Genomic DNA, 25,150 nt, shown 5'->3' with positions numbered 1-25,150 from the left:
TCTAGATTCAAATCTCTCCTGTACAAACCCTCTGGGAAGGTACAAGGCAGCCCCACTAAGCTGTGGAGCTCTTTGGGTAGGCAGGCCCCTAGAGGAAGTGTCTGGCTACTTGGCCCCTGCTGCTCCCATCCTGGACACCCCAGCGCCCTCTGGGATTGTCCTGCTTTCTAGGAGAGTTGCCCTACTTTAAAGATTAGGATTCATATCACCATTTGAAAGTATTTTAATTCAACAAGCATTTATTAAGCACCTACCATATGCCATTTCAATTCAATGAGCACTTATTAAGGTCCTATCATATGCTATTTTAATTCAATGAGCATTTATTAATTTCCTATTGTATGCTGTTTTAGTTCAAAGAACATTTATTAAGCACCTACTATGTGCTATTTTTAGTTCAAAGAATATTCAAATACCTACTATGTGTCATTTAAATTTAATGAGCATTTATTAAGCACCTACCATGTGCCATTTTAATTCAATGAGCATTTATTAACCTTAACCACCTATCATATGGCAGATGCCATGCTCAAAACTGGGGATCCAAAGCTCCCCTGCCCTCAAAGAGCTTACAATTTATTGGATGGTAGAGGTGTAGAGGAGGAGGGTTACATGTACACAGAGAATTAAATACTGCATTTAGAGGAAGTAAATATACCTGAGTAAGAGAGACACCATGGGCTAATGGATCTAAGCCAGCCTCAGGGCCAGGAAGACCTGGATTCAACTATTGTCTCTGATGCCTACTGACTGTGTGACCCTGTGCCAGTCACAACCTCTCAATGCCTTAGACAACCCCCTAAGGCTACATGTGCAGACAATGTGCTCACCAGGATCTGTAGAGAGACTTTCCTCACTAGGGAGTTCCCTCTAACAGTCAAATCCAGGTCCAATCCCTTTCACTAAGTATTAAGTATTTCTTTTGGGGGCAGTGTTATCACCTGGGGGAATCAGGATGGACTTTCTGGAGGAGGTAGCATTTGAGTTAACTCTTAGAGGAAGTTATGGATTCTTAGTGGCAGAGATGAGGAGGGACCTTGGAAGGCAAATAGTCCAAAGCATCCTAGCCAAGGTCTAGAATTTCCTCTATAGTGTGCCAACCCAGTAAGTGCTTGAACACCTCCAGTGATGGGGTGCTTACTACCTCTCATGGCAGCCTGTTCTATTTTACCAGAGTCAGGATTTGAACCCAGTTCTTCTAGCTCTGGAATAAATACTTTCCCAACTGCTTCATAGTGCCTTCGCATGATTTCATTAGGGCAGCTAGGTGGTGCAGTAGATAGAGTCTGGAGTCAAGAAGACCTGATTTCAAATCAGACCTCAGATACTTCCTAGCTGTGTGACCCTGGGCAAGTCACTTCACCTTGTTTGCCTCAGTTTCCTCATGTGTAAAATGAGTTAGAGAAGGAAATGCCAAACCACTCCAGGATCTTTGCCAAGAAACCCCAAATGGGGTCACGGAGGGCCAGACATGGTTGAAATGACTAAATAACAAAAAGCTGATTACCGTGTGCCAGGCACTGCACCAATACAAAGAAAGGCGAAAACAGGGGCCCTGCCCTCAAGGAGCTGACAGGTTAAAGCAGGAGACAATATGAAAACAAGTGGGTTCATATAAGATCCATCCAAGGGAGACAGACGGTGATTGGGGGGGAGGCATGAGCAAGTGGGGAGGCAGGAGCGAGGGGAAGGACTAGGAAAGGGCCCCTGCCAACAATGGAATTAGAACTTTGTCCTGAAGGTAGCCAGGACATGAGGAGAGAGAGCATGACAGGCAGGAGGAACAGCCAGTGCAAATGCTTGGAGGTGGGAGATGGATGTCATGTGGGAGGAACAGCAACAGTGCTGGATGAATGTCAAGGGGAATGAAGTGTGAGACGAGTGGAAAGCTAGGAAGGGACCGAGTTGTGACAAAGAATCCAAGGCTTTGAGGGGTCGAGTAATTTGTCTAAGGTCACCCAGGTAGTAAGTGGATGAGCTAGGATTCGAACCCAGATCCTTTCCCCACCATGACTCCCCTTTGACTTTGTAACCTGAGCCCAGCACAGAACATGGTAAATAGTGGACACTCAACACATATCTAAACACTGTTTTATATACACCATCTTCCTTCGCTTTATATTTGCTCGGTCTGTCCCTGAGATAAGATGCAGACACAGGCTGGGCAGGGAGCATCCCTTATACTTGTCTGCATCCCCCACAGCATCTTGCCCAGGGCTGGGCACATGCTACCTGTCTCAGCAAATAGTTGGAGACTGGCCTGAGCTCTGGGAAGATAGAGATTGTGCGGATCCTGCCATTTCCCTTCTCACAATGGTGTGTTGTGTGTATTGGGACTGAAAGTAATTCATCTTCCCCGGCAACCTGGAGGAGGTGGGGGCTGCATGTCCAATAATACAATGCTCATTTTGTCAGTGGAGGAACCAGCAGCTGCCAAGAGGAAATGGACTTGTTTAAGGTCATGCTACAAGTGAAGGACCATTGAGGGAGAAACTGGCTTCCTTACTGCAGGTGCCCCATCACCCTATCCTCTCCCATTCCCCCATCTCTCTCTCTCCCTTCTCCCTCCCTCCCTTTCTTTTTCCCCTTCTCTCTCCCTCCTATTCTCTCTCTCCCTTTCTCTTTCTCCCTCCCTCCCTCTCTTTCTCCTCTCTCACCTTCTCTTTTTCTCTCTCTCCCTCATATTCTCTCCCTTTCCCTTCTCTCTCTTCTCACTCCCTCTTTCTCTCAAGCTCTCTCTTTTTCTCTCTTCCTCTTTCCCTCTCTTTCTTCTTCCCTCTTCCTTTTTTTCCTCAATCTCTCCCTCTTTCCCCACCCCCTTTCCCCACCCCCACTCCCCACATCTTCTCTTTCTGAGGCTTAAATCAGGCCAGGCCAGGCAAGGTTTTTCTCTTTTTGCAAATGAATCAAGGCAATAATAAGCATTCCCCTCTCAGAGGATGAGGCTTCTGACACCTTTATGAGGCACCAAAGCCTCGTCTGTGAAGAGACAAAGCTGGAGTGTCCTATTGTCTCGGGTTGAGCTTTCAGAGCCGGCCAAGGTCACCCAGGCTGTGGGGGGTGGGATGGGGTGGGGGGTGTGTGTGGGGGGAGAACGGGAGTAAGGACAGCCAGCTCTGGTTGGCTTGCCCAGTTTGGGGACCGGGCCATTGGGGACATGGTCTCACCCTGCCCCCCTCCAGAGTGTGATCCTTTTGAGTGTGTGATGTGGGAGGCTGAGGGTTACTTCTCAGCTTAAGGCTGAGGAATCCAAGCCGTAATAGCTGGCCAGGGTCCTGCTGGCGGGGGGGTGGGGGGGAGAGGACCTGGCAGAGCCTATACCCTGATGGCACAGGCCTCCAGATACTAGTGTCATAATGAGACATCAGAGGAAGCCTTAATGGAAAGATATTCAGTCTAACATCATTTTACGAACCATCAACCATCTAAGAGGCAGTGCGCAGAGTAGATAATAATTTAGATAATAGATAAAATATTTAGGTAATGATTTAGACAATAATTTAAGAAGTCCTGGTTTCAAATCTCACCTCTGGGGGCAGCTAGGTGGCGCAGTAGATAAGAGCACCGGCCCTGGAGTCAGGAGGACCTGAGTTCAAATCCGGCCTCAGACACTTAACACTTACTAGCTGTGTGACCCTGGGCAAATCACTTAACCCCAATTGCCTCACCAAAACCAAAAACCAACCAACCAAACAAACAAATCTCACCTCTGGCACCTATTGGTTGTGTGACCATGATTCATTTCTCTGTGCCTCAGTTTCCCCCATCTTTTTTAATGGCTAATGTCCCTTTCTGTTACCTTGCATCTGTTTTAGGAAGAATGACCTCTGAGTAGTGTTTGTCTCACTTGATAGAGTGTAAACTCTTCCTGTTTTATCTTCGTCAATATCTAGCTCAGTATGTGGAATCTAGTAGGTGTTTAATAAATGCTCATGGACTGATTGAGGCTCAAACAAGATAGTGGATGTAAAGGCATCGGGGAAGTCAATTTAAAGATTTTCTGGTTGCCTGGGTCCTGGGCGTCTGCTGTTGCTTAGAGGTTTCTCAGGGTGAGAAGAGATTGCTCTCCCTGGACCCCACTTGGGAATCCTGGAGAGAGGAGGCTTTGCTTTGTCCCTAGTGGGTGATCAGATTGGGTTTACTTACTTGCCCTAGGACCCAGCTCTCATTTCTTGCTCTATGGAGCTGGCCTGAGTCATGTGATCATGAAGGTATGCAGCCCCATCAGGGGGACCATCAGAGGCCTCCAGGCTTCTGTCACTGGGGTGACGGAAAGGTTCTAATGAACTCTGGATCTGCATCTGAGAAGGGCTAGCAATCAGAAGAAGCAAGGAAGGAATGAGAAGAACACAAGCCTTGGAGTAGAAACTCACCCTCTTTGGGCCTCAGTTTCCTTTTCTGTAAAAAATGAACAGTTTGAACTAAATACTTGCCATGATCCCCTTCTAGCTCTAACATTTTATATCATTTAAAAATTCTCATTCACAATCCCTTGAGGTCTGGGGTGGGGGAAATTGGGGAGATGACAATTTCTCAACAAGGACCAACACAGACATTCTGGAGAAGATGGATTTTAAATGTCTGAAAAGCATCCTGGTTAATTTCAGTAGGGAATAACATCATCTCCCTAGGACACTCCAAAGCCAAGGACATGGGCTCATAGATTTAGGGTTGCAGGGGACCCCAGTAAACATTTAGGTGGAGATTTATAGTGGAAAGAGAATTAGGTGTAGAGCCAAGAAGATCAGAATCTCAGGCCTGGATTCTAATCTTGGTACCGCTGATTCCTTCCATAGATAAGTCATTTCCTTGCTCAGTCACCTCATCTTCAAAATAAATGAGTTGGATTAGATTAGGGACTCTCAGTTTAGGATTAACAGAGTTACTTTAACCTTAGATTTAAATGGGTCTGTGAACTTGGATGCAGAAGAAATTATGGCTTTATTTTTACTAACAGAAATTTAGCATTTCCTTCAATTATTTGAAAACATGATTCTGAGAAGGGGTTTATAGGCCTCCCTAGACACTGCCGAAGTGTGGGGGGGTCATGACACAAAACCCTCTGGTTTACATGATCTCTAAGATTCTCTCTAAATCCCTTGTTCCTATGAAATGATAAAGTGCAAAAATGACTGACTTTGGAATGAAATCTAAATTCAAATTCTGACACTGTCACTTTCTCTCTGTGTGACTTGAATCAAATCACTTCCCCTTTCTTGACCTCAGTTTCCTTCTCTGTAAATTATCATGATTAGACCAGACAGCCTTTAAGGTTCCTTATGGTGCTAAATCTATAATCCTGTGAAATTCCTGTAAAACTTAAGAATATATTTCTTCTTTTTTTTTTCTTTCTGGCGGGGCCATGGGGGTTAAGTGACTTGCCCAGGGTCACACAGCTAGTAAGTGTCAAGTGTCTGAGGCTGGATTTGAACTCAGGTACTCCTGAATCCAGGGCTGGTGCTTTATCCACTGCGCCACCTAGCTGCCCAAGAATATATTTCTATAGCACGTATTCATAACTTGTATTTTTCCAATGCTTTAAGGTTTACAAAATGTTTTATCCACAACATCCCTGTCGGGCCATAATGATCGCTTTCATTTTACAGATGAGTAAACTGAGGCAGACAAAGGTTAAGTGACTCACTCAGGGTCACCCAGCTAAGAAGTGTCTGAAGTCAGATATGAACTCAGGTCATCCTGATTCCAGGCCACTCTACCACTTTGCTGTTGCTAGGCATGAAAGTCCATAAGTAAGGTCTCTAACCACATATGGTCTTTGGCCCACCAAATGAGCCGTCTACAAGGCACTGGTAGGGGTGGGCCAACCTTGAACTTCCTGTTGGCACTCACAAGATTCTATCATCTTGCCTTTGGGTTTGGGGTTTGGGGTGGGGAAAAGATGGAGATGGCAGTTCCTCCAGAAGTGCCAACCTAAACATTTTGAAGTTCAATGAATTTTAAATATGCAGAAAGTATCCTAGTTAATTTCAGAAGGGAAAAGAAATCTTTTTTCAAAAACTCAGGAACTGCAAAGTCAAGAATGTGGCTCATAGATTTAGGGCTGAGAGGCCTACAGCACAAAGGTCATCTCATACCTGATTGTCCAGAGGAGAAAATGAAGGAATGAATCACTACAGATGTTAAATAATAGGTCAGATGGATAATAAATGATAGAGTCAGGATTTGAACCCACAGTCTCTTCAAATCCACTGTACCATTTCTTAGGATCTTAGCTTTTAAAGGGGAACTTAGAGATAATTTAGTACATTGTGTAAAGGAGGAAGCAAAGTGATTTACCCAAGGTCATAAGTGGCAGAAAGAGGATTTGAACCCACGTCCACCAAGTTCAGGACAGCTAGGCGGCACCATAGTGCATAGAGCACCAGGTCTCCAGTCAGGAAGACCTGAATTCAAATGTGACCTCAGACACCTATTAGCTGTGTGGTCCTGGGCAAGTCACTTAGCCCTGTTTGCCTCAGTTTCCTCATCTGTAAAATCATTTAGAGAAGGAAATGGCAAATCACTCCAGTTCCTCTGCCAAGAAAACCCCAAAGGGGGTCACGAAGAGTCTGGAATGACTAGAGTGGTCAACAACTGTGGACTCCAAACCTCTCTCTCTCCCCACTCTTCAAGGAAGAAAGGACAAGCAAATGGGGGCTTGCTTGAGTCTTCTCCATTTTTCTTTCCAAGAAATTCACGAGGAAGGAAAGTGGCTGATGACGGGGTCTGCCCATAATTTTCAGTGTGATGCTCACAGCTGACAATGGGGGCCGTAAGCAATATCCTGTTGCCGCTGTCCTTGCCGTGTCCTTTCTCCTGGTGTTTCCAAATCTCATAAATAACCAAGAGCAGGTTGGCAGGAAGCAGGTTTCTCGGTGCTCCCCCCCCAGCCCCCCTAAGCATAGGGGAGCGGGGGTTGCTAGGCTGAGCTCATGGTTGCTAGGGGTTTTTGTGTTCCCCAGGTGTCCCAGGAAAATGATAGATCACCGGCACAGGCCTTGGCTATTAATTGAAACGCTTCCACAGTGAATCATTCAATGCCGCTATATTATTTGATTTTTCTTTTGCTGCTTGACTGATCGTCCATGGGGGCCCCTTGTTGGTTGGGAAAAGCTGCCCCAGAGTGGCCAGGACTCTGCCCCATGGGCCATGCCTCTCCTGCCACCAAGATTCTGGCTCTTGTCTGTTGGAAGACTTGGGGCTGTCAAATGTTGAGGTCTAGTCAAGGGAAGGGCTCAACGGGAACGTGTCTGAGCCAAGGGTCGCATCATTTCATTGGGAGGGAGAGGGACGGTGCTGTGGCACCAAGGGCCAGGAATCTAGATACCCTGACTTGGGCAAGGGCACAGAAAAAAGAAAATCTGCCAGGGGGATGGATGTATTTCTTCCCCAGTAGACTTATAGAGCATTAGAGGGGACAGGACCTTAGAACAGGGGATGTCAGAGCTGGGAGGGGCCTTAGAACAGGGGATGTCAGGGCTGGGAGGGCCCTTAAAACAGGGGATGTCGGGCTGGGAGGGGCCTTAGAACAGGGGATGTCAGAGTTTAGAATCTTAGAAGAAGACCTAGGCCCATCTCCTCATTTTAAAGAAGAGGAAATAGAGGCCCAGAGGGTAAAGATATTTGTCCAAGGCCACACAGCATATCTAGGATCCCAGCCCTGGCCATTTCAGGGTCCCTCTTCTTCTCCTCCCACCTCCAGTCCTACTTCCTCTGTCCTTGGGCGATACAGACTGATTTTTTTCTTTCTTTTCTTTTCTTTTCTTTTTTTGTGGGGCAGTGGGGGTTAAGTGACTTGCCCAGGGTCACACCACTAGTAAGTGTCAAATGTCTGAGGCTGGATTTGAACTCAGGTCCTCCTGAATCCAGGGCTGGTGCTTTATCCACTGCACCACCTAGCTGCCCCTTATACAGACGGATTTTAATATTATCACAAACCTAATTGAGATGGTTAACCTGGACAGATCTCTCTGCACATTCCCCTGTGAAATAGAAATTATTTTTGGATCATGATTCAATGCCACCAACATTTATTAAATGCTTATTAATCGCCAGGAACCGTGTGAGGTTCTGGGCATACTAAGACAGAAAACTGATCCTGTTTTTAAGGTGTTTACTCTCTAGTAAAGACAGTGTATTACCCAAATGAGCTCAATCGGAATGGGAGTGAACCATGTACACATAGATTCCCCAGCAGCATTGAAAAAATGTAAGGAGGGGAGATTGCTTTTTTGGGGTGGGGGGGGGGAGGTTAGGGAAGGCTTCCCAGAGGAAGTGGCTTCTGAGTTGGCCTTTGAAAGATGAGGGAAAGGAATAGTTACCCATTCTAGGCATGGCTGGTAGCAAGAGCAAGGACCTAGAGATGTGAGAAGGCAGCGGGAGGACAGGCTGAGGGATGCCTGGCTCTGACTTAAATGAGCAGGCTGCTTTTTAATCTTGCCCTGTGAGAAGCTGATTCCCCATTCCTAGCAAGGACCCAGAGATGTGAGAAGGCAGCGGTAGAACACGGGAGAACAGAGAAGTATCTTGACCCACCTAGAACCTGGAGTGGGTGCAGGAGAGAGAGCAGTATCAGATAAGGCTGTGAAAGTATATTGGTGGACGATCTTGGAGGGCCTTCAATGGTGGGGTCATGCAGTTTTGTTTTTGGTTTTTGTGTGAGGCAATTGGGGTTAAGTGACTTGCCCAGGGTCACACAGCTAGTAAGTGTTAAGTGTCTGAGGTTAGATTTGAACTCAGGTCCTCCTGACTCCAGGGCTGGTGCTCTATCCACTGCACCACCTAGCTGCCCTGTGCAGTTTTTTTTAAAAAGAATTCTCTCAGTGTAGCAACATGCATTTATTAACTGCCTCCTATATGCCAGAAAGGTTGGCAGTGACATAGCCAAGGCAGTGCATTATGACATTCTCTGGGCCGTGGTGAGGAGGAGGATTGAGTAGCGTCTGAAGGGGAAGCTGGAACTCCTCTGTGAGATGGAGCCTCCCAGTGATTATCTGCAGTTGCTTTGCTTGTAAGTGTCTCCAACTCCTTCCCTTTCCCTCTCTGTCCCTCCCAGCCTGAAGAGAAGCAGAAGGCTGCAGTGGCGTTCTCTCATCTCCAAGGCGCCATGGAGACACTGGGCATCTCTGCGAGTGAGCAGCGGGCCATTTGGAGGGTGCTGGCAGCCATTTACCACCTTGGAGCAGCAGGAGCGTGTAAAGGTAATCTCCCTTCCTGGCCTTGATCCAACCCTACAAGCATTTATTAGGCACGAACCGTTAGCGGGGTGCTTCTATTGATTGTGGTTTGATGGCTCTTAGAGTCTCTTAGAGGCTTCAGTGATTATGTCAGAAAGAGACTTTTTTATTGTTCTGTTTGATCAGGGTTTGGGGTCCTGTTTGGTCTGTTGTCTTCTTTGTTGGGAATGGCTATCAGTGCCTTCCTGGGATCCTCCTGAGTGAGATTTCTTGAGGTGTGCTAGACGGATATTCTAATACACAGAGTAGACCATTGTTAGCATTTCAAGGAATGCTGTTCCCTTTAAAAGAGTTGACTCCTGTGGAAGTCCCTGGACTCAGCCCAGGGGATCCAGCACCTGCTCAGCATGCTTCTGGAGTTTTCTTTGGGAATCCTGATCTGTTGTTCATTTTTGGGCAAGTTTTCATTTGGTGAGGGGGTTGGGAGTGGAATTTAATCAATCAATCAAGAAACAATTATTAAGTGCCTACTGTTTGGGTCAGCAGTGGGTAGATATTGGAAAGAGTCCTGTGAGTCAGAGAGTGATATCATTGTATTGTAGATCACAGCTCATCCATGCATGTCCGCTCTCCATGTCTCTTATTCTTGTCCTCCCATTGGTTCACCATAGCGAGTTCATCTACCATGCTTGGGGCCTTCTCCAGTTTATTTTTGGAGATTACCAGTGGAACACATGTGCCATCCATAGTCTACCCCCCAACTCTCACACCATGTGACCCCTTCTTTTTTCACTTCTATTTCACTTTGATGATAGTATTGGCCAATAGCTAGCATTTTTATAGCTCCTGCTTTGTGCCTGGCACTGTACTAAGCACTTTACAAACAGTCTCTCACTTGACCCTCACAACAATCCTAGGAGGTAGGGGCTAGTGTTATACCCATTTTACAATTGAGGAAACTGAGTCAGATATTAAATGACTGACCCAAGGACACATAGCTGATGTCTGAGGGTAGATTTGAACTAATTCCATGTTCAGCACTTGATCCATGGTGTCACTTAATGCCTTTGATAACATCCTTTGCAGTTCCTTGCTCGTAATGGGGAGCAGGTTGCTCATGCCAACCATGTGCCTCTTCAACCCCCTTTGGATGGTACACATTAATTCTTTAGAGGCCATTGTGTCCCATGACTTGTGTTCTTTCAGCAACATTGGTAGAATATTGGTATTAAAAAGATGGATCTTTGTTCCAGTGAAAAATTTGGTGCCATTTAAAGCCAACTTCCCAAAGGAAACCCAGCCTTCTCTACCCCTAATCTTTTCTGGGTCCAATTTCTTATTCCTTTGTCACATTTTCCAAGATATATGTATGATATATAAGCTCTACAGGTTGTCCATCAAAGTGTGTACATAGTTTGTTTAGTAGGCATTTGTTATCCACTTGGTTTTTCTTGCGTGGATAGTCAGGCTCGATTTTTTTTTCTAAGTGATTAAGTTGACCACATGGTTATTGATTATCTATCCTTGGAAACCTATGCAACACAGTCAAAAGTAAGAATTTCATTTCTCCCTGTTGATTACAGGCATTACTTTAACACCACACTTTGTTCTCAGAATTAAAAGTGGAAGTTGATTGAAGTATATATGTTACTGAGTGGAGAGCCAGACAAAAGCAAAAGCCAAATGGAAAATGCTATTCATTGGGCAAGAAAGATCAGCATTATGGATCATTTGGGACTTTGCAGTCATCAGTGCCACATGAAGTGTGAATACTATCTTCATCATGGCCCTCTTTTGTATTTACTTCTAAAAAGAGAGTAATGACTGGCTGGTCATTTGTGGGGAATGCTGCCAAGGGGAATATTTTTCCAGTTGGAACTGGAGTCAATAGCTGCTGGGGTCCCTTCCAAGTATAAAATTCTGTCATTGTTTAAAGATTTTGTTTATTTTTTAATATTCATTTAAAAAAATGAGTTCTGAATTCTTTCCCTCCTCTATCCTCTCCCCCACCCGTTGTAAAGGCAAGAAATATAGTATCAGTTGTACATGTGAAATCATGCAAAACATAGTTTCATATTAGCCATGTGCCAAACAAACAAACAACCTCAAGAATGATAACATGAAAAAATGGTATCCTTTGAACTGCTTTTATACTCCATCAGTTCTTTCTCTGGAGGTAGAGAGCGTTTTTTCATTGTAAACCCTTTGGAATTGTCTTAGATCATTTTATTGCTGAGAAGAGATGTCACAGATGATCATCACACAATGTTGATGTTAGTGTGTACAATGTTCTCTTGGATCTGCTCGCCTCACTTTTCATCAGTTCGTCTAAGTCTTTCCATGTTTTTCTGAAAGCATCCTGCTCATCATTTCTTATAGCACATCGCAATCATATTACCACAAACTTGTTTAGTCCCCCCACCCCGCCAATGGATTTCCAATCCTTTGACATCACAAAAGAGCTGCTATAAACATTTTTGTATCCATAGGTCCTTTTTCTTTGATCTTTGTGCATGTAGACCTACCTAGTAGTGATATTGCTTGGTCAAGGGTATACCCTTGACCAAGAGTTTTGTAACACTTTGGAGTTCCAAAATTGTTCTTTAAAATGGTTGGATCAATTAACAACAATGCATTAGAGTCCCAATTTTTCCATCTCCCCAACAACATTTGTCATTTTCCTTTTCTATCATATTAGCCAATCTGTATGAAGTAGTACCCCAGAGTTATTTTCATTTGCATTTCTCTAATCAATAGCGATTTAGAGCATTTTTATATGACTATAAAGCTTCAATTTCTTCTTCTGAAAACTGCCATTTCATATCCTTTGTCATTGTTTCTTTCTGAATTATTCATTAGTGCTTGACCATCATCCATGTGATATGGTACAAAGGCGATTGGACTTAAAGTCAGAGGACCTGAGTTCAAATTCTGGCTCTTCTATTGACTATCTCTGTGACTTTGGACAAGACTCTTGACCTTGCTAGGCCTCAAGTCTCTTTATCTATAAAATGGAGGAGTTGGACAAGATTTTGCAGGATGCCTTCCAGCTCAAGATCTATGACTTTGTCTTAATTATGCCTGAAAGAAGGCTTGATAATCTATTATCCTCTACCGAGACTAGCAGTGAAATAAAATCAGAGTCAGAGCTAGGAGGGACAGAAGAGGTCATCCAGGCTGAAGTCCTCTTTTTTTAAAATTTTAGGCCTGGAGAGGAGGTCTAAGGGGCCGCAGTTGGGACCAGATCCCAAATCCTCCGATTCCTGGTTCTAAATTCATTAAATGTATTTATTTATTTTTTAAAATGACATTAAATCCCTTGTTTTAGCCAAGGCTTTCGCTTGACTTCGGGTTAATGGCCCGAGTTGGCTCAGTCCGGGGGGAGAGGGAATTCTTGGAGTTAAGGACCGTGTCTCTGCTTTCCACTGTTTACACCTGGCAGCCTGTCCTGGCAAGATTTCACAGTCCGTCCATGTTGGCTCTGAGATGTAAAAGCCAATTTTGGGGGCTTTGCTTTTCTCTCCGGCTCAAACTAAGTGCAGATGGAGAGGGATGCTTCCATCTCTCAGAGTGGGCATGTGAAAAATAACCATCCCTGCTCTTTCTGGACAAGTTAAGGAAAGGACATGTGACCTTCCCTTGGTGTGGTGGGTAGAGAGCTGGCCCTTCAGTCAGGAGAATCTGAGTTCCAGCTCCATTGCTGACCCTTACTGGCTGTGGGATACCCAGGTGGGACATTTGCCCCATCTAAGCCTGTTCCTTCATTCTCATAAACTAGGGAGAATGATAGCGGTGATGCCAACCTCCCGAGCCAACGTTGTAAGGCTCAGGCGAGATAATCTGTGTCAAGTGCTTGGCAGACTTTGATGTGCAATGTGAATATTGCTTGTGGTCATTCATTCCTGATGGCTTTCATGAGTAGATCAGCCACGAGGCCTCTTGCAGCTGGCCTGCAGTGGTGTTTATGCAGGAGGGCAGATGCAATCTGTTTGTTATTTTAATTCCAAGTTGATTGCAATGCTTGGAAGAGGAAGAGGAGGAGAAGGAGGAGAAGGAAGAAGAGGAGGAGGAAGAGGAGGAGGAAGAGGAGGAGGAGAAGAAAGAGGAGGGGGAGGAAGAAGAGGGGAAGAGAAGGAGGAGGGGGAGGAGGAGGAGGAGGAGGGGGAGGAGGAGGAGGAGAAGAGGAGGAGGTTAGGGAAACTTGGGGCAGAGGATGAAGAGGAGGCAGCTTATGGTTCACTGGAAAGAGCCCAGGATTTGGAGTCAGAGGTAGTGTTCCAATCCCAGGCCTGTTATCTGCCCCAGCCTACATAACCTTGAGAGAGGCCTGACGGGGGCTATTTAACCCCACTGTACAGATAAGAAAACTGAGACTCCAGCTCTGATATTCCTGAGCATCTGGGCAAAACCGCGTCTCCATGCTGGGCCTGCTAATGATGTTGTTGTCACATCCGGGCTTGGTCTGCCACCAGCACTGCGAGGGAGAGCCAAGACAAGGAGAAATCTCCAGGCTGTGCTGGTAGCCACAGTGCCCAGGATCCCAGGGCAGCTGCACCGGGAGGCTTCTGGGAGCTCGAGGTCCCCGAGGCTCATCTCTTCTTTCACACATCTGTGGCCCTCCCAGGAGCAGTTCTGCTACATTTGAAGGGAAAGTCACATTTGTCAATATTTCCTCAGGAAGGATTATGCAAATGATCTCCCCCCCAATACATTATTTTAAGAGGTGCAGTGTCTAGCTTGGGAGACGGGTGTGACTGATTTACTCCTGCTAAACCCTGCTCTGATGCGTTTCATAATCAGTTGCTTTATAATCAGCTATTAAGTATTTGAGAGTCGTATATTAATGTCTTTGTTCGCTGTCATAACAGATCATTCTGAAATAGATTAAAGATTCCTTCTATTAATCAGGTTTTCTTTTGGGGGAAAATGTATCATATGATACTCTCATTCTATTAGGTACCTGGATGGCTTATTGTGGGAGCCTGATTGGGGCAGTTAGATGGTGCCGTGGATAAGAGTCAGGAGGACCTGAGTTCAAATCTAGCCTCAGATATTCAGTGGCTGTTAACCCTGCTTGCCTCAGTTTCCTCATCTGTAAAATGAGTTGGAGAGGGAAATGGAAAACTCCTCCAGAATCTAGAATTCAATGGTTTTTTTGTTGTTGTTTTTTGATTGATGGCATCTCCTTTGGTGGGGTAGACATCTTGATGGGTGGGGGTACAGAGAGTGAGCCTATCTCCCAGGTCTGTTTTTCTCCAGTCTGCTGTCAAGTGACTGTTGGGAATCCCCCCTGCAAGTCCCCTAGGGTTGGTGACTAGGGCTGGGAGAGAGGCTTGGCAATTTTCTTTCTGGGAATGGGAAATCAGCTTCTCACAGGGCAGGATTAAAAAGCAGCCTGGTCATTTAAGTCAGAGCCAGGCATCCCTCAGCCTGGTACTTATTTCTGGTGTCAGGTGTCAATAAGAGGAGCAGAATGAAAGGTGATGTGAATGAAAAAAGGATCATGGCCAGCTGGAGGGAGATCCTTCATCCCCTCCAGGGTGGAGAGAGGTATACAGATCTTCCCTTTTCTTTCCCATAGACCTTTGAAGTGAGAAGTGCAAACCCCTGTCTTTTCTTGCTTCTCAAAGGGCTCTTCTTCCTCTCCCCCCGGGTCTGGGCAGTAGATTTGGGGGTGGTAAGAAGCTTAGCTACTTACTTTCTGCATCACCCTGGAAAGGTCCTGACCCTGCATTTCCTTATCTATACCCTGCAAACTTTGCTAGGTTAACCTTAAAGCAATATGGAAATATGCTTATTATTATATCAGTATGGTCGAGAATGGGTTTGGGATTTTATTTTTGTAGAGTAATTATAACTTTAAATGGGATGTTTATAGCAGTTATCTTTGTGGTGGCAAAGAACTAGAAATTGTAGAGATCCCTATCAATTGGTCAATGGCTGAACAAGTTGTGGTGTCTAGTTGTGGAATACTACCGATAAGAAATGAACTCATTGATTTTAGAAAGCATGGAAAGACTTGCACAAAATGATGAAGAGTGAAGTGAGCAGAACCAAGAGAACCTTGTATACACTAACAGCAATATTGTTTTTAAGAATGACTTTAGGGGCAGCTATGTGGCACAGTAGATAAAGCACCAGCCCTGGATTCAGGAGGATTTGAGTTCAAATCCAGCCTCAGACACCTGACACTTACTAGCTGTGTGACCCTGGGCAAGTCACTTAACCCTAATTGCCCCTCAAAACCAAAAAAACAAAAGAAGAATGACTTTAGGGGCAGCTAGGTGGTACAGTGCTTCCTGTGACACACTCTTGGTTGGCTTTTCCCAAGAGGATATCCTAGTGGTACCAGCCTCCTAGAATCACACATGTTCAGGGCCAGAAGGGGAAATACAGCTGACCAGAGAGAAATGATTTGTTTAGTGTCACAGAGCTCAATTAGACTGAGCTGTGTGACAGTAAACAAATCACTTCTCTCTGGGCCTCAGTTTCTTCACTTCTAAACTATATCTATTTAGTCAGTCTTTTAACCAGGGGGATGTAGCTCAGAGGACATCTGAATGTCAGATTTAGTCCCAACACATCTTGCCCAGCTTTCCCATTTCAGGAGAGATTGTTTGTGGCTCTGACTGTCAACTGAGCCATCACTCAGGCCCCTGACAAAGCCCTGATAGAGTGACTGTGATGGGGAGAGCAGCAGGCATCCCAGAAGAAGGAGACTTCATCCTTGGTCTTGTGGAGCTCATAATGATGATAATGAGGATGGTAATAAAAATAAATGAAGGCAGCTGGGTAGCACAGTGGGTAGAGCACTGGGCTCAGAGTCAGGAAGATGGGAGTTCAAATCAAGTCCTAGCTGTGTGACCCTGGGCAAGTCACTTACCCCTGTTTGCCTCAGTTTCCTCATCTGTAAAATGAGCAGGAGAAGGGAATGGCAAAAACCACCCCAGTATCTTTGCCAAGAAAAGCCCAAATGAAGTCATGAAAAGTCTGACATGACTGAGAAACGACAGTACAACAACAACAAATAAGTGTTAGTATAGCCAGTGGGCACATAGCTCTTAAAGATTTGAAAAGTGCTTTAAAATATTATCCCCTTTTAGCTTCAAAGCAACCCAGGGAAGTAGGTGCTATTTCATCCCAATTTTACATATGAGAAAACTAAGACAGACAGCAGTGAAGGGATTTGCCCAGGGTCATACAGCTAATTAGTATCTGCGGGAGGATTTGGACTGGGGTCTTCTTGAGTCCAAATTCATTGCTCTGCCCACTGTGCCCCCCAACAGCTAACAGTTCTGTGCACATTAAAGAACTGTCCTTGGGGCACCCAAGTTCATGGCTGTGTGACCTGGGATAACTTAAGGAGCTTTGGAGGAAGATCTGTCATATCGTTTACTTACTCCCTAGATGGTCTTTGGCAAGGTGCTTAACACACACCCTCTTTGGGCCTCAAAGTCCTGATCTGCACATTGGCCCAATGACCTCTCAGATGCCGTTTGGGCTTTAAAAAGCTATGAACCTGTCTGGGATTAACACGCATTATCTGGAAAGATGGAGGTTTGAAACTAGGATAGAATCAGGTGGATTCATAGTCACATGGGGTCACCATATTGGGTGCTTTTAACTTTTCTTAATTACAAGGCAGTGTTTAAGGGGAGGGGAAACAGACAGTAAATGAAGATTTATTAAAAGCACCTACTATGGGACAGCTAGGTGATGCAGTGGATAGAGTATTGGCCCTGGATTCAGGAGGACCTGAGTTCAAATCTGGCCTCAGACACTTGACACCAGCTGTGTGACCCTGGGCAAGTCACTTAACTCCAATTGCCTCAGCAAAAAAACAAACAAACAAAAAAAAGCAGGCATCTGCCAAGCTCTGGGGTTACAACTACAAGTAAAAAGAAAGACTCCGTGTCCTCAAGAAGCTTATATTCTAACAGAAGACAAGACTTTAAAAAGAATGTTCAAATGATTTATGTAAAGATAAAAGGCACCAAAATTTTTTTCAAATGTAAAAAAGTATTATTGAATTCATTAAAAGAAAGATAATGAGGCTGTTTCTAAGTAGGGGCTCTTCACCTGAGGGTCTGGGAACGTGTTTACATTTTTTTTGATAACTATATTTCAGGATAATTGGCCTCCTTTGTAATCCTCAGTATTTCATTTTTTACAATTGAAAATGTGGTTCCAGGGGTTGAATCGGACCGATTGCCAAAGGGGAAAATGACATGAAAAAGGTTGTGAACCTTTGCTCTAGGGGATGGCACAACTGTAAAATACTGTGATTCTGTGATTTTTCTGAGCCTCCTCTGTCATTCGTCTGCCCTCCCCCCCCAAGCCATCATTCCGGGGGAACAACCCCTGTGGAGAAGGGTTCTTCATCCATCACACCATCACCACCAACTGCCCTCCCTCCCAAGCCCCTGGCTCTACTCCTAGCCTGGCCATCAAGGCTGTTGTCCAGGGCTATCAAGAGGTCTGCCACATCAGCCCCCAGCAGCACCAACTGACGACCAACTGTCATTGCTGGGAATGGCAAGGGACCCAGAGGGTGAGATAGGAGGGAGTAGGTACCAGGTGAGCCAGGCCACCCCTACTCCCACCACCTTGACTACCTCCTTTCCTCAGATTCCAATAGAGACAGTGCAGGACCCCAGGATCCCTGAGAACAGCAGCACCCTCCAGACCATTGGCCTGGCTCCTACAGCCATCATTCAGGGGAGTAACCCCTGTGCAGAAGGGGCTCACCATCCCTCCCACTACCACTACCAACTGCTGGCCAACCGCCCCCAGTTGGGTAAGCTGGCTAGCCTACCTGAGGCAGTGAGTCACCTCAAAGGAGAGATTGGAAGTGGCATGTACCATGTGGGTCAAATAGCTAGCATCACCTCTACTACTAACTTACCTCATACCATAGCAGAGTCAGCCCCTGGCTCTGTGCTTGAGAACCCTGGATATAGAATCCCAGTTCAGACCACCAGCCCTGCTTTCAGCCTGGCCCCAGCAGCAGTCATTCCAGGGAGTAAATCCCGTGGAGAAGGGGTCTACCATCCTGAGCACCACCATCACCAACTGCTGACCAACTGTCATAGAAGGACAGGTAAGCACAAGATACCCAGGAACAGGAACACCCCAACCCCCTTCCATCTGCCCCGCTTCTGGTTTGACCCCTAGAGCCAGAGTCCAGGGGAGCAAACCCTGCAGAGATGCAACCTGTTATTTACTAGTTGTGTGACCTTGGCCAAGTCACTCACTTAATCCCTTCCTCAGTTTCCTCAATTGTAAAACACGGATAATGAGAGCATCTACCTCTCAGGGTTGCTGTGAGGATCCAATGAGATAATATATGTAAAGGGCTTAGCATAGTGCTGGCACACAGTAGGTGCTTCCCCCTCCCTTTCCTGTATCTGCCGGTGCCAGCAGCTCTTACCTCGTCAGCAGCCATAGCTACAAATGATCCAGAAAATAAAATTCTCACCAAAATATTCGGCATTGTCAGAAGGTTAAACATTAGAAACAGATAGGGTTTTATTAATGGAAAAAATGAAGGCAAAGAAGATTAATGACCATTCACTTTGCTGGACACCCTAGGGACCATTGAGCCCGGCTGTCTACCCTATAACTGGATTGTTCTCAAAGTGTTGTGTCCCACACCCCTCAACTCCCATTAGTGAGGTCCCTGAGAGCAGGGACCATATTGTTTCGGTGTCCCCAGCACTTAGCATTGCGCTTGAAGAATAGTCCTTCATTCATGCTTTTTATTTCATTCACTCACTCATCTGTAAAATGGAGATAATAATTCCATTACATATCTCATGAGCCTCTTTTGAGGATCAAATGTGGTAATCCAAGCAAAGTGCCACTGAAATGTCATAGTCATCATCATTGTTGTTATTAGTAACATCTCTGTTTGCCTTAGCTCTCACGGGATGGCTTATTGAGCCGAGGCAGCTCTGAGTCTGGTGAACTGTTGGCCAGGCTGTGATCTGACTGGAGGCTCCTAGCGTCTTCCTGGATGATCTCTGCCCTCCTAACTCATGACCTTTGCCCATTGGGATCTCCACCTTCTCTAGCATTTTGTGTATTGCTGAGTTGGAGTGTCTACAGTTTCCTCTTCACTTAATGAATGAAAAAGGCTCAAGGACTTGACTAGGTCTGGTCTTTGACTAAAGCTGGTCCAAGGCTCTTTCTCCTCTAGCCTCCTTTGTCACTTGAACACACAAAGGGCTTAATCAATCAGGGTTGTTTGTAGTTAGAATGAGGACCAAGGCCATACTTCTTTTTGTCTGTGTTGCTGTAACACTATCCATCACACAATGGTCTTGTCCAATTATCTCTATCAACACTGATCACCATCTAACTCTGTTAGATGTTATTGTTATTATTATTGATGTGATTGACTTTTTTGTGACTCTACAGTTTAGAGCTTGGTTTTATGGTTCTCTTCACAACCATTTCTGTGGTCTCTGTACATGTCATTCTCCTGGTTCTACATTGTTTCGCATCAGTGCATGCAAGTCTTTGTCTGATTCTCTGAACTTCCCATAGTCATTGCTTCTCATGGAAAAAATCATATTCCATTAATTCCTATACCACACTGTTCATCCAGCCCCCACTTTGTTTCCAGTCCTTGGCAACCACAACGGTGTGCCATGAATATTTTGTTTTGTGTGGGGTGATGGGGAGGATTTTTGCATTTGACCTTGTTGCTAAAGAGGCAGTGTGGTGAACTTGTTAGGAGAGACCTGGGCTTGAATCCTGCCTTTGACTCTCACCAGTTGTATGAACCTGGGGGAGTTATCTCTTTCAGCCTCAGTTTCTTCTTTTGTAAAGTGGAAATGAAAATAACAGGGGTGTCTACCTCATTGGACTGTTTGTGAGGGTCAACTGAGATGACATCAGGATTTCAACCCAGGCCACAGGATCCTAGATCGAGAGCTGGAAGGGACCTCAGATGTCATCTAGTCCAACTCCCTTATTTTACAGAGGAGGAAACTGAGGCTCAAGAAGGCTTGGTGGTGTGTAGGCACAGTGGCTAATGAGTTGCACTTGGAGGCAGGAAGAACTGTTTTAATTATGTATCAAACACTTACTTAGGTGTGTGACTCTATGCAAATGGCTTAATACCCTCCCCATCAAAGCTCAGTTTCTTCATCTGTAAAGTGGGGACAATAATAGAATCTACCCTCGCAGTGTTGTTGTAAGCATAAAATAGGAGAACCTTTATAAAACACTTTGCAAACCTTAAAGTACTATGTGAGCACTTATTCTTCTTATTATCTGAGGGCCAAGGAGTAGTAAGCATCAGAGGTGAGATTTGAACCTATATCCTCTGGCCCCAAAGCCATTATTCTTTTCACTGTACCATGCTCCTTTGAAAATGCTCAAAAGGTGTCAACTCTAATTGTTGCTGGGGTTAGAGTCAGGGGTGGAAATGTCCATCACAGAAACAGGCTTAAACTAATTGGACCACCTGAACCTTGAACCCCATGACTCTGACCTCATTAACACAGGGCACATCTGTAGGTCTTGGGGACTTGGGAATAAATTGATCCTGTCAAGCTAGCTAACCTGCTATGCAGGGAGCTCATCAAAGAAGGCCTTCTCTCAACCTCCAAAGGAGAGCCATCTGTCTCTTAATTGACAAAGGATAGGGAAGTCCTAGCTGGCATTTTGGCCTAGGGACCTCACCATGATAACTTGATGCTTAGGGGAGAAGGGAGTTAGTTGAGTAGATATGACTGAGGGTGAGGAGTCTTAAGGGCTGGTACAACCAAGCGGGAGAAGGCCCACCTGCTTCCTCCCCTGCTTGCAGCCCCAAGGCAGCAATGTAAGTTTAAGAGACACTCATAGCCTTTAAAGGCAATTGAGGTCTCCTAGGCTATCTGGCTGCTCTCTGATTCTCATCTGGGCCATAGAGGAGTCAAGGAACTGACAGCTACACAGCAGCACTGGAATCAGAAAGGCTCAGGGAGGTTCATCTCTTCTTCCTCTTCCAATAAAAGATGCCCCAGGAAGGGAAAAAAAGGCCAGAATTTTCCAAAGCTGAACTTGGCTTCTCGTGATCTAATCCCTGGTTCTGTTCTCGTTGTTCTTTTCCATTCCCTCATGTCTTTCAACTAGTTGGAGAAAATGTAGCCTCCCCTGATGTCATGGAATCATAGAAAAGTCAGAATTGGGAGGGCTCTTAAAACATGGAATGACAGGGCTGGGAGGGACCTTAAAATAAAGGATGGGGGACCTTAGATCACAAAATATCAGCTCTGGAAGGGCCCTTAGATCAAAGAATGGCCTCGGTTCATGCATGGATGACCCTCATAAGGACTGTATGGATCAGTGGGCAGCTGGGTGGTGCAGTAGATAAAGCACCGACCCTGGATTCTGGAGGACCTGGGTTCAAATCTGGCCTCAGACACTTGCCACTTACTAGCTGTGTGACCCTGGGCAAGTCACTTAACCCCCATTGCCCAGAAAAAAAAAAGAAGATTGGATTGCCTCCAGCATGGGTCTCCTCTAAGCACTGGAGATACAAATGAAAATAAAAACAAGTTCCCGTCCTCAAGGAATTTACAATCTAATGAGGGGAGATAACACACAAAAGGGAGCTGAAAAGTTTTTTTTGGGGGGGGAGTAGGTGGAAGAAGGTATTCAATTTAGAAGCATGTTGAAGATTTCTAAAGAAGTCTCAAGACAGTGTAACTGGTGGGAAACAGGGAGAAATAAACCTGTGGTGAGCCCCATTCTTAGATGCCTTGTAGCCCATACATAGCCCTGCCCTCCAGTTAGAAGGCCAAGCCCATCCATACTGAAATTTCCCAATGATGATTTTCCTGGAAACAGAGAACATGATGGAGAGCTCCAAAGAAGACCAAAACAAATGTGTGTGTGTGTGTGTATGTGTGTGTGTATATATATATATATATATATTTTGGTGGGGCAATAAGGGTTAAGTGACTTACCCAGGGTCACACAGCTAGTAAGTGTCAAGCATCTGAGGCCAGACTGGAATTCAGGTCCTTCTGAATCCAGGGCTGACTCTCTATCCACTGCACCACCTGGCTGCCCCAACAAATGTATATTTGATCCATTCTATGTATTTGAACCAATCCTGTGGCTTTTCTATCTTTCTATCTTCTATTTTTAGTGTCATTTCTTTTTAAAAAACACTATTTTTTCCAATTGCACGTAAAAACAATTTTTAACAATTAAAAAAATAGAGTTTCAAATTCCCTCTCTCACTGAGAAGACAAGCAATTTGATATAGGTTATACATGTGAAGTCATGCAAAATGTATTTGCATATCAGTCATTTTATGAAACAAAACATGGACTAAAAAAATAAATGAAACTAATAAAGCTAAAGAAAGGGGTCTTTTTTTTTCCACTCAAGTTCTCCTAAATCCAGGGCTGGTGCTTTATCCACTGCGCCACCTAGCTGCCCCCAAGTTTTTTTGTTTTTTGTTTTTTGTTTTTTAAGTATGCTTTCATCTGCATTCAGACTCCATCAATTCTTGCTCTGGAGGTTGAGAACATTTTTCATCATAAATTCTTCAGAATTGTATTGGATCATTGTATTGATCAAAATAGCTAAGTCACTCACAGTTGATCACCATACAATGTTGCTGTTATGGTGTATAATATTCTCCTGGTTCTGCTCATTTCATTTTACATAAGTTTATCTAAGTCTTTCCAGTTTTTTCTGAAAGCATACTGCTCATTATTTCTTATAGTACAATGGTATTCCCTCACAATCACATACCACAACTTGTTCAGTCATTCTCCAATTGATGGGTATCCCCTCAATTTCCATTTCTTTGCTATAAATATTTTTGTACATATAGGCCCTTTTCCTTTTAAAAAAATCTCTTTGTGGGGGGCAACTAGGTGGCACAGGGGATAGAGCACCGACCCTGGATTCTGGAGGACCTGAGTTAAAATCTGGCGTCAGATACTTGACACTTACTAGCTGTGTGACCCTGGACAAGTCATTTAACCCTCATTGCCCTGCCAAAACAAAAACAAAACACACACACACACACACACACACACACACACAAATCTCTTTGGGCACACATAGTAGTGGTATTGCTGGGTCAAAGGGTATGAAGTTTTATAGCCCATTGGGCTTTGTTCCAAATTTGCTCTTCAGAATGGTTAGATCAATTTACAACTCCACCGATAGTACATTAGTGTCCCAATTTTTCAACACCCCCTCCAACACTTATCTTTTTCCTTTTCTGTCATATTAGCCATTCTGATAGGTTTGAGGTGGTACATCAGAGTTAATTCGCATTTCTCTAATGAATAGTGATTTTGGAGCATTTTTTTATATGACCAGAAATAGCTTTGATTTCTTCTTCTGAAAACTGTTCTTTAACCATTTATCAATTGGGGAATGATTTGTATTCTTATAAATTTGACTCAGTTCTCCATATAGTTGAGAAAAGAGGCCTTTATCAGAAAAACTTGCTGTAAAATTTTCTCCCCCAGTTTTCTGCTTTCCTCCTAATCTTAGCTGCATTGGTTTTATTTGTGTAAACCCTTTTAAAATTAATGTAACCAGAATTATCCATTTTACATACCATAATGATCTGTATTTCTTGTTTGGTCATAAATTCTTCTCTTCTTTATAAATCTGACAGGTAGAGTATTTCATGCTCCCCTAATTTGCTTATGTGGAGTATCACCCTTTATTTCTAAATCACATACTCATTTTGACCTTATCTTGGTATACGGTGTGAGATGTTGATCCATACCCAGTTTCTGGCAAACTGCTTTCCACTCTTCCTAGCAGTTTTTGTCAAATAGTGAGTTTTTGACCCCAAAGCTTGGATCTTTGAGTTTGTCAAACACTAGATTACTATGGTCATTTACTACTGTGTGTCATGTATCTAATCTATTCCACTGATTCACCACTTTGTTTCTTAGCCAGTACCAGATTGGTTTGATGATTACTACTTTGTGATACTGCTTGAGATCTGGTATTGCTAGGACACCTCCCTTTACATTTTAAAAATCAATTCCCTTGATATTCTTGACCTTTTTTTCCCTTCAAAATAAAATATATTATAATTTTTCTAACTCTAGAAGATAATTTTTGGTAGTTTGGTATGGTACTGAATAAGTAAATTAATTTAGGTAGAATTATCATTTTTCTTATGTTAGCTTAGCCTACCCATGAGTAATATTTTCCCAATTGTTTTAATCTGATTTTGTGTGAAAAGTGTTTTGTAATTGTGTTCATAGAGTTCCTGGTTTGTTTTGGCAGGTAGACTTCCAAATATTTTATAATGTCTACAGAAGTTTTAAGTGGAATTACTCTTTCTATGTCTTGTTGCTGGTCTTTTTTGGCAATATATAGAAATACTGATGATTTATGTGGGTTTATTTTTTATCTTGCAACTTTGCTAAAATTGTTAATTGTTTCAACTAGTTTTTAGGTGGTTCTCTAGGTTTTTCTAAGTATACTATCATATCATCTGCCAAGAGTGATAGTTTTGTTTCCTCATTGCCTATTCTAATTCCTTTAATTTCTTATTCTCTTTTTGATATAGCTAACCTTTCTAGTACAATATTGAACAATAATGATGATAATGGACATCCTTGCATCACCCCTGATATTACTGGGAAGGCTTCTAGGTTATCCCCATTACAGATAATGCTTGCTGATGGTGTAGATAGATACTACTTATCATTTTAAGGAAAGCTCCATTTATTCTTATGCTCTCTAGTATTTTTAATAGGAATGGGTATTGTATTTTGTCAAAAGCTTTTTCTGTATCTATTGAAATAATAATATGATTTTTGTTGGTTTTGTTATTGACATAGTCAATTATGCTGATAGGTTTCCTAATATTAAACCATCCTTGAATTCCTAGCATTAATTCCACTTCATCATAATGTATGATCTTTGTGATATATTGCTATAATCTCTTTGCTGGTATTTTATTTACAAATTTTTGCATCAATATTCAT

General features: G+C 43.9%; 1 protein-coding gene across 3 annotated transcripts in view; it reads left to right on the top strand.

Moving 5' to 3' along the window:
• MYO18B (myosin XVIIIB) overlaps positions 1-25,150 on the top strand; it is a 346,197-nt gene that overhangs the window by 49,338 nt on the left and 271,709 nt on the right. For all 3 annotated transcript variants that reach the window (XM_043977482.1, XM_043977483.1, XM_043977484.1), the window contains exon 12: positions 9,056-9,200. In XM_043977482.1, coding sequence (XP_043833417.1) covers positions 9,056-9,200 — 145 coding nt within the window. The remainder of the gene's footprint in view (positions 1-9,055; positions 9,201-25,150) is intronic.

The sequence above is a fragment of the Dromiciops gliroides genome, chromosome 1, assembly GCF_019393635.1.
Source record: "Dromiciops gliroides isolate mDroGli1 chromosome 1, mDroGli1.pri, whole genome shotgun sequence".
In the NCBI taxonomy this organism is placed as follows: domain Eukaryota; kingdom Metazoa; phylum Chordata; class Mammalia; order Microbiotheria; family Microbiotheriidae; genus Dromiciops; species Dromiciops gliroides.
The sequence above is the reverse complement of the archived record's forward strand: the minus strand, read 5'-3'. Positions and strand labels throughout refer to the sequence as shown.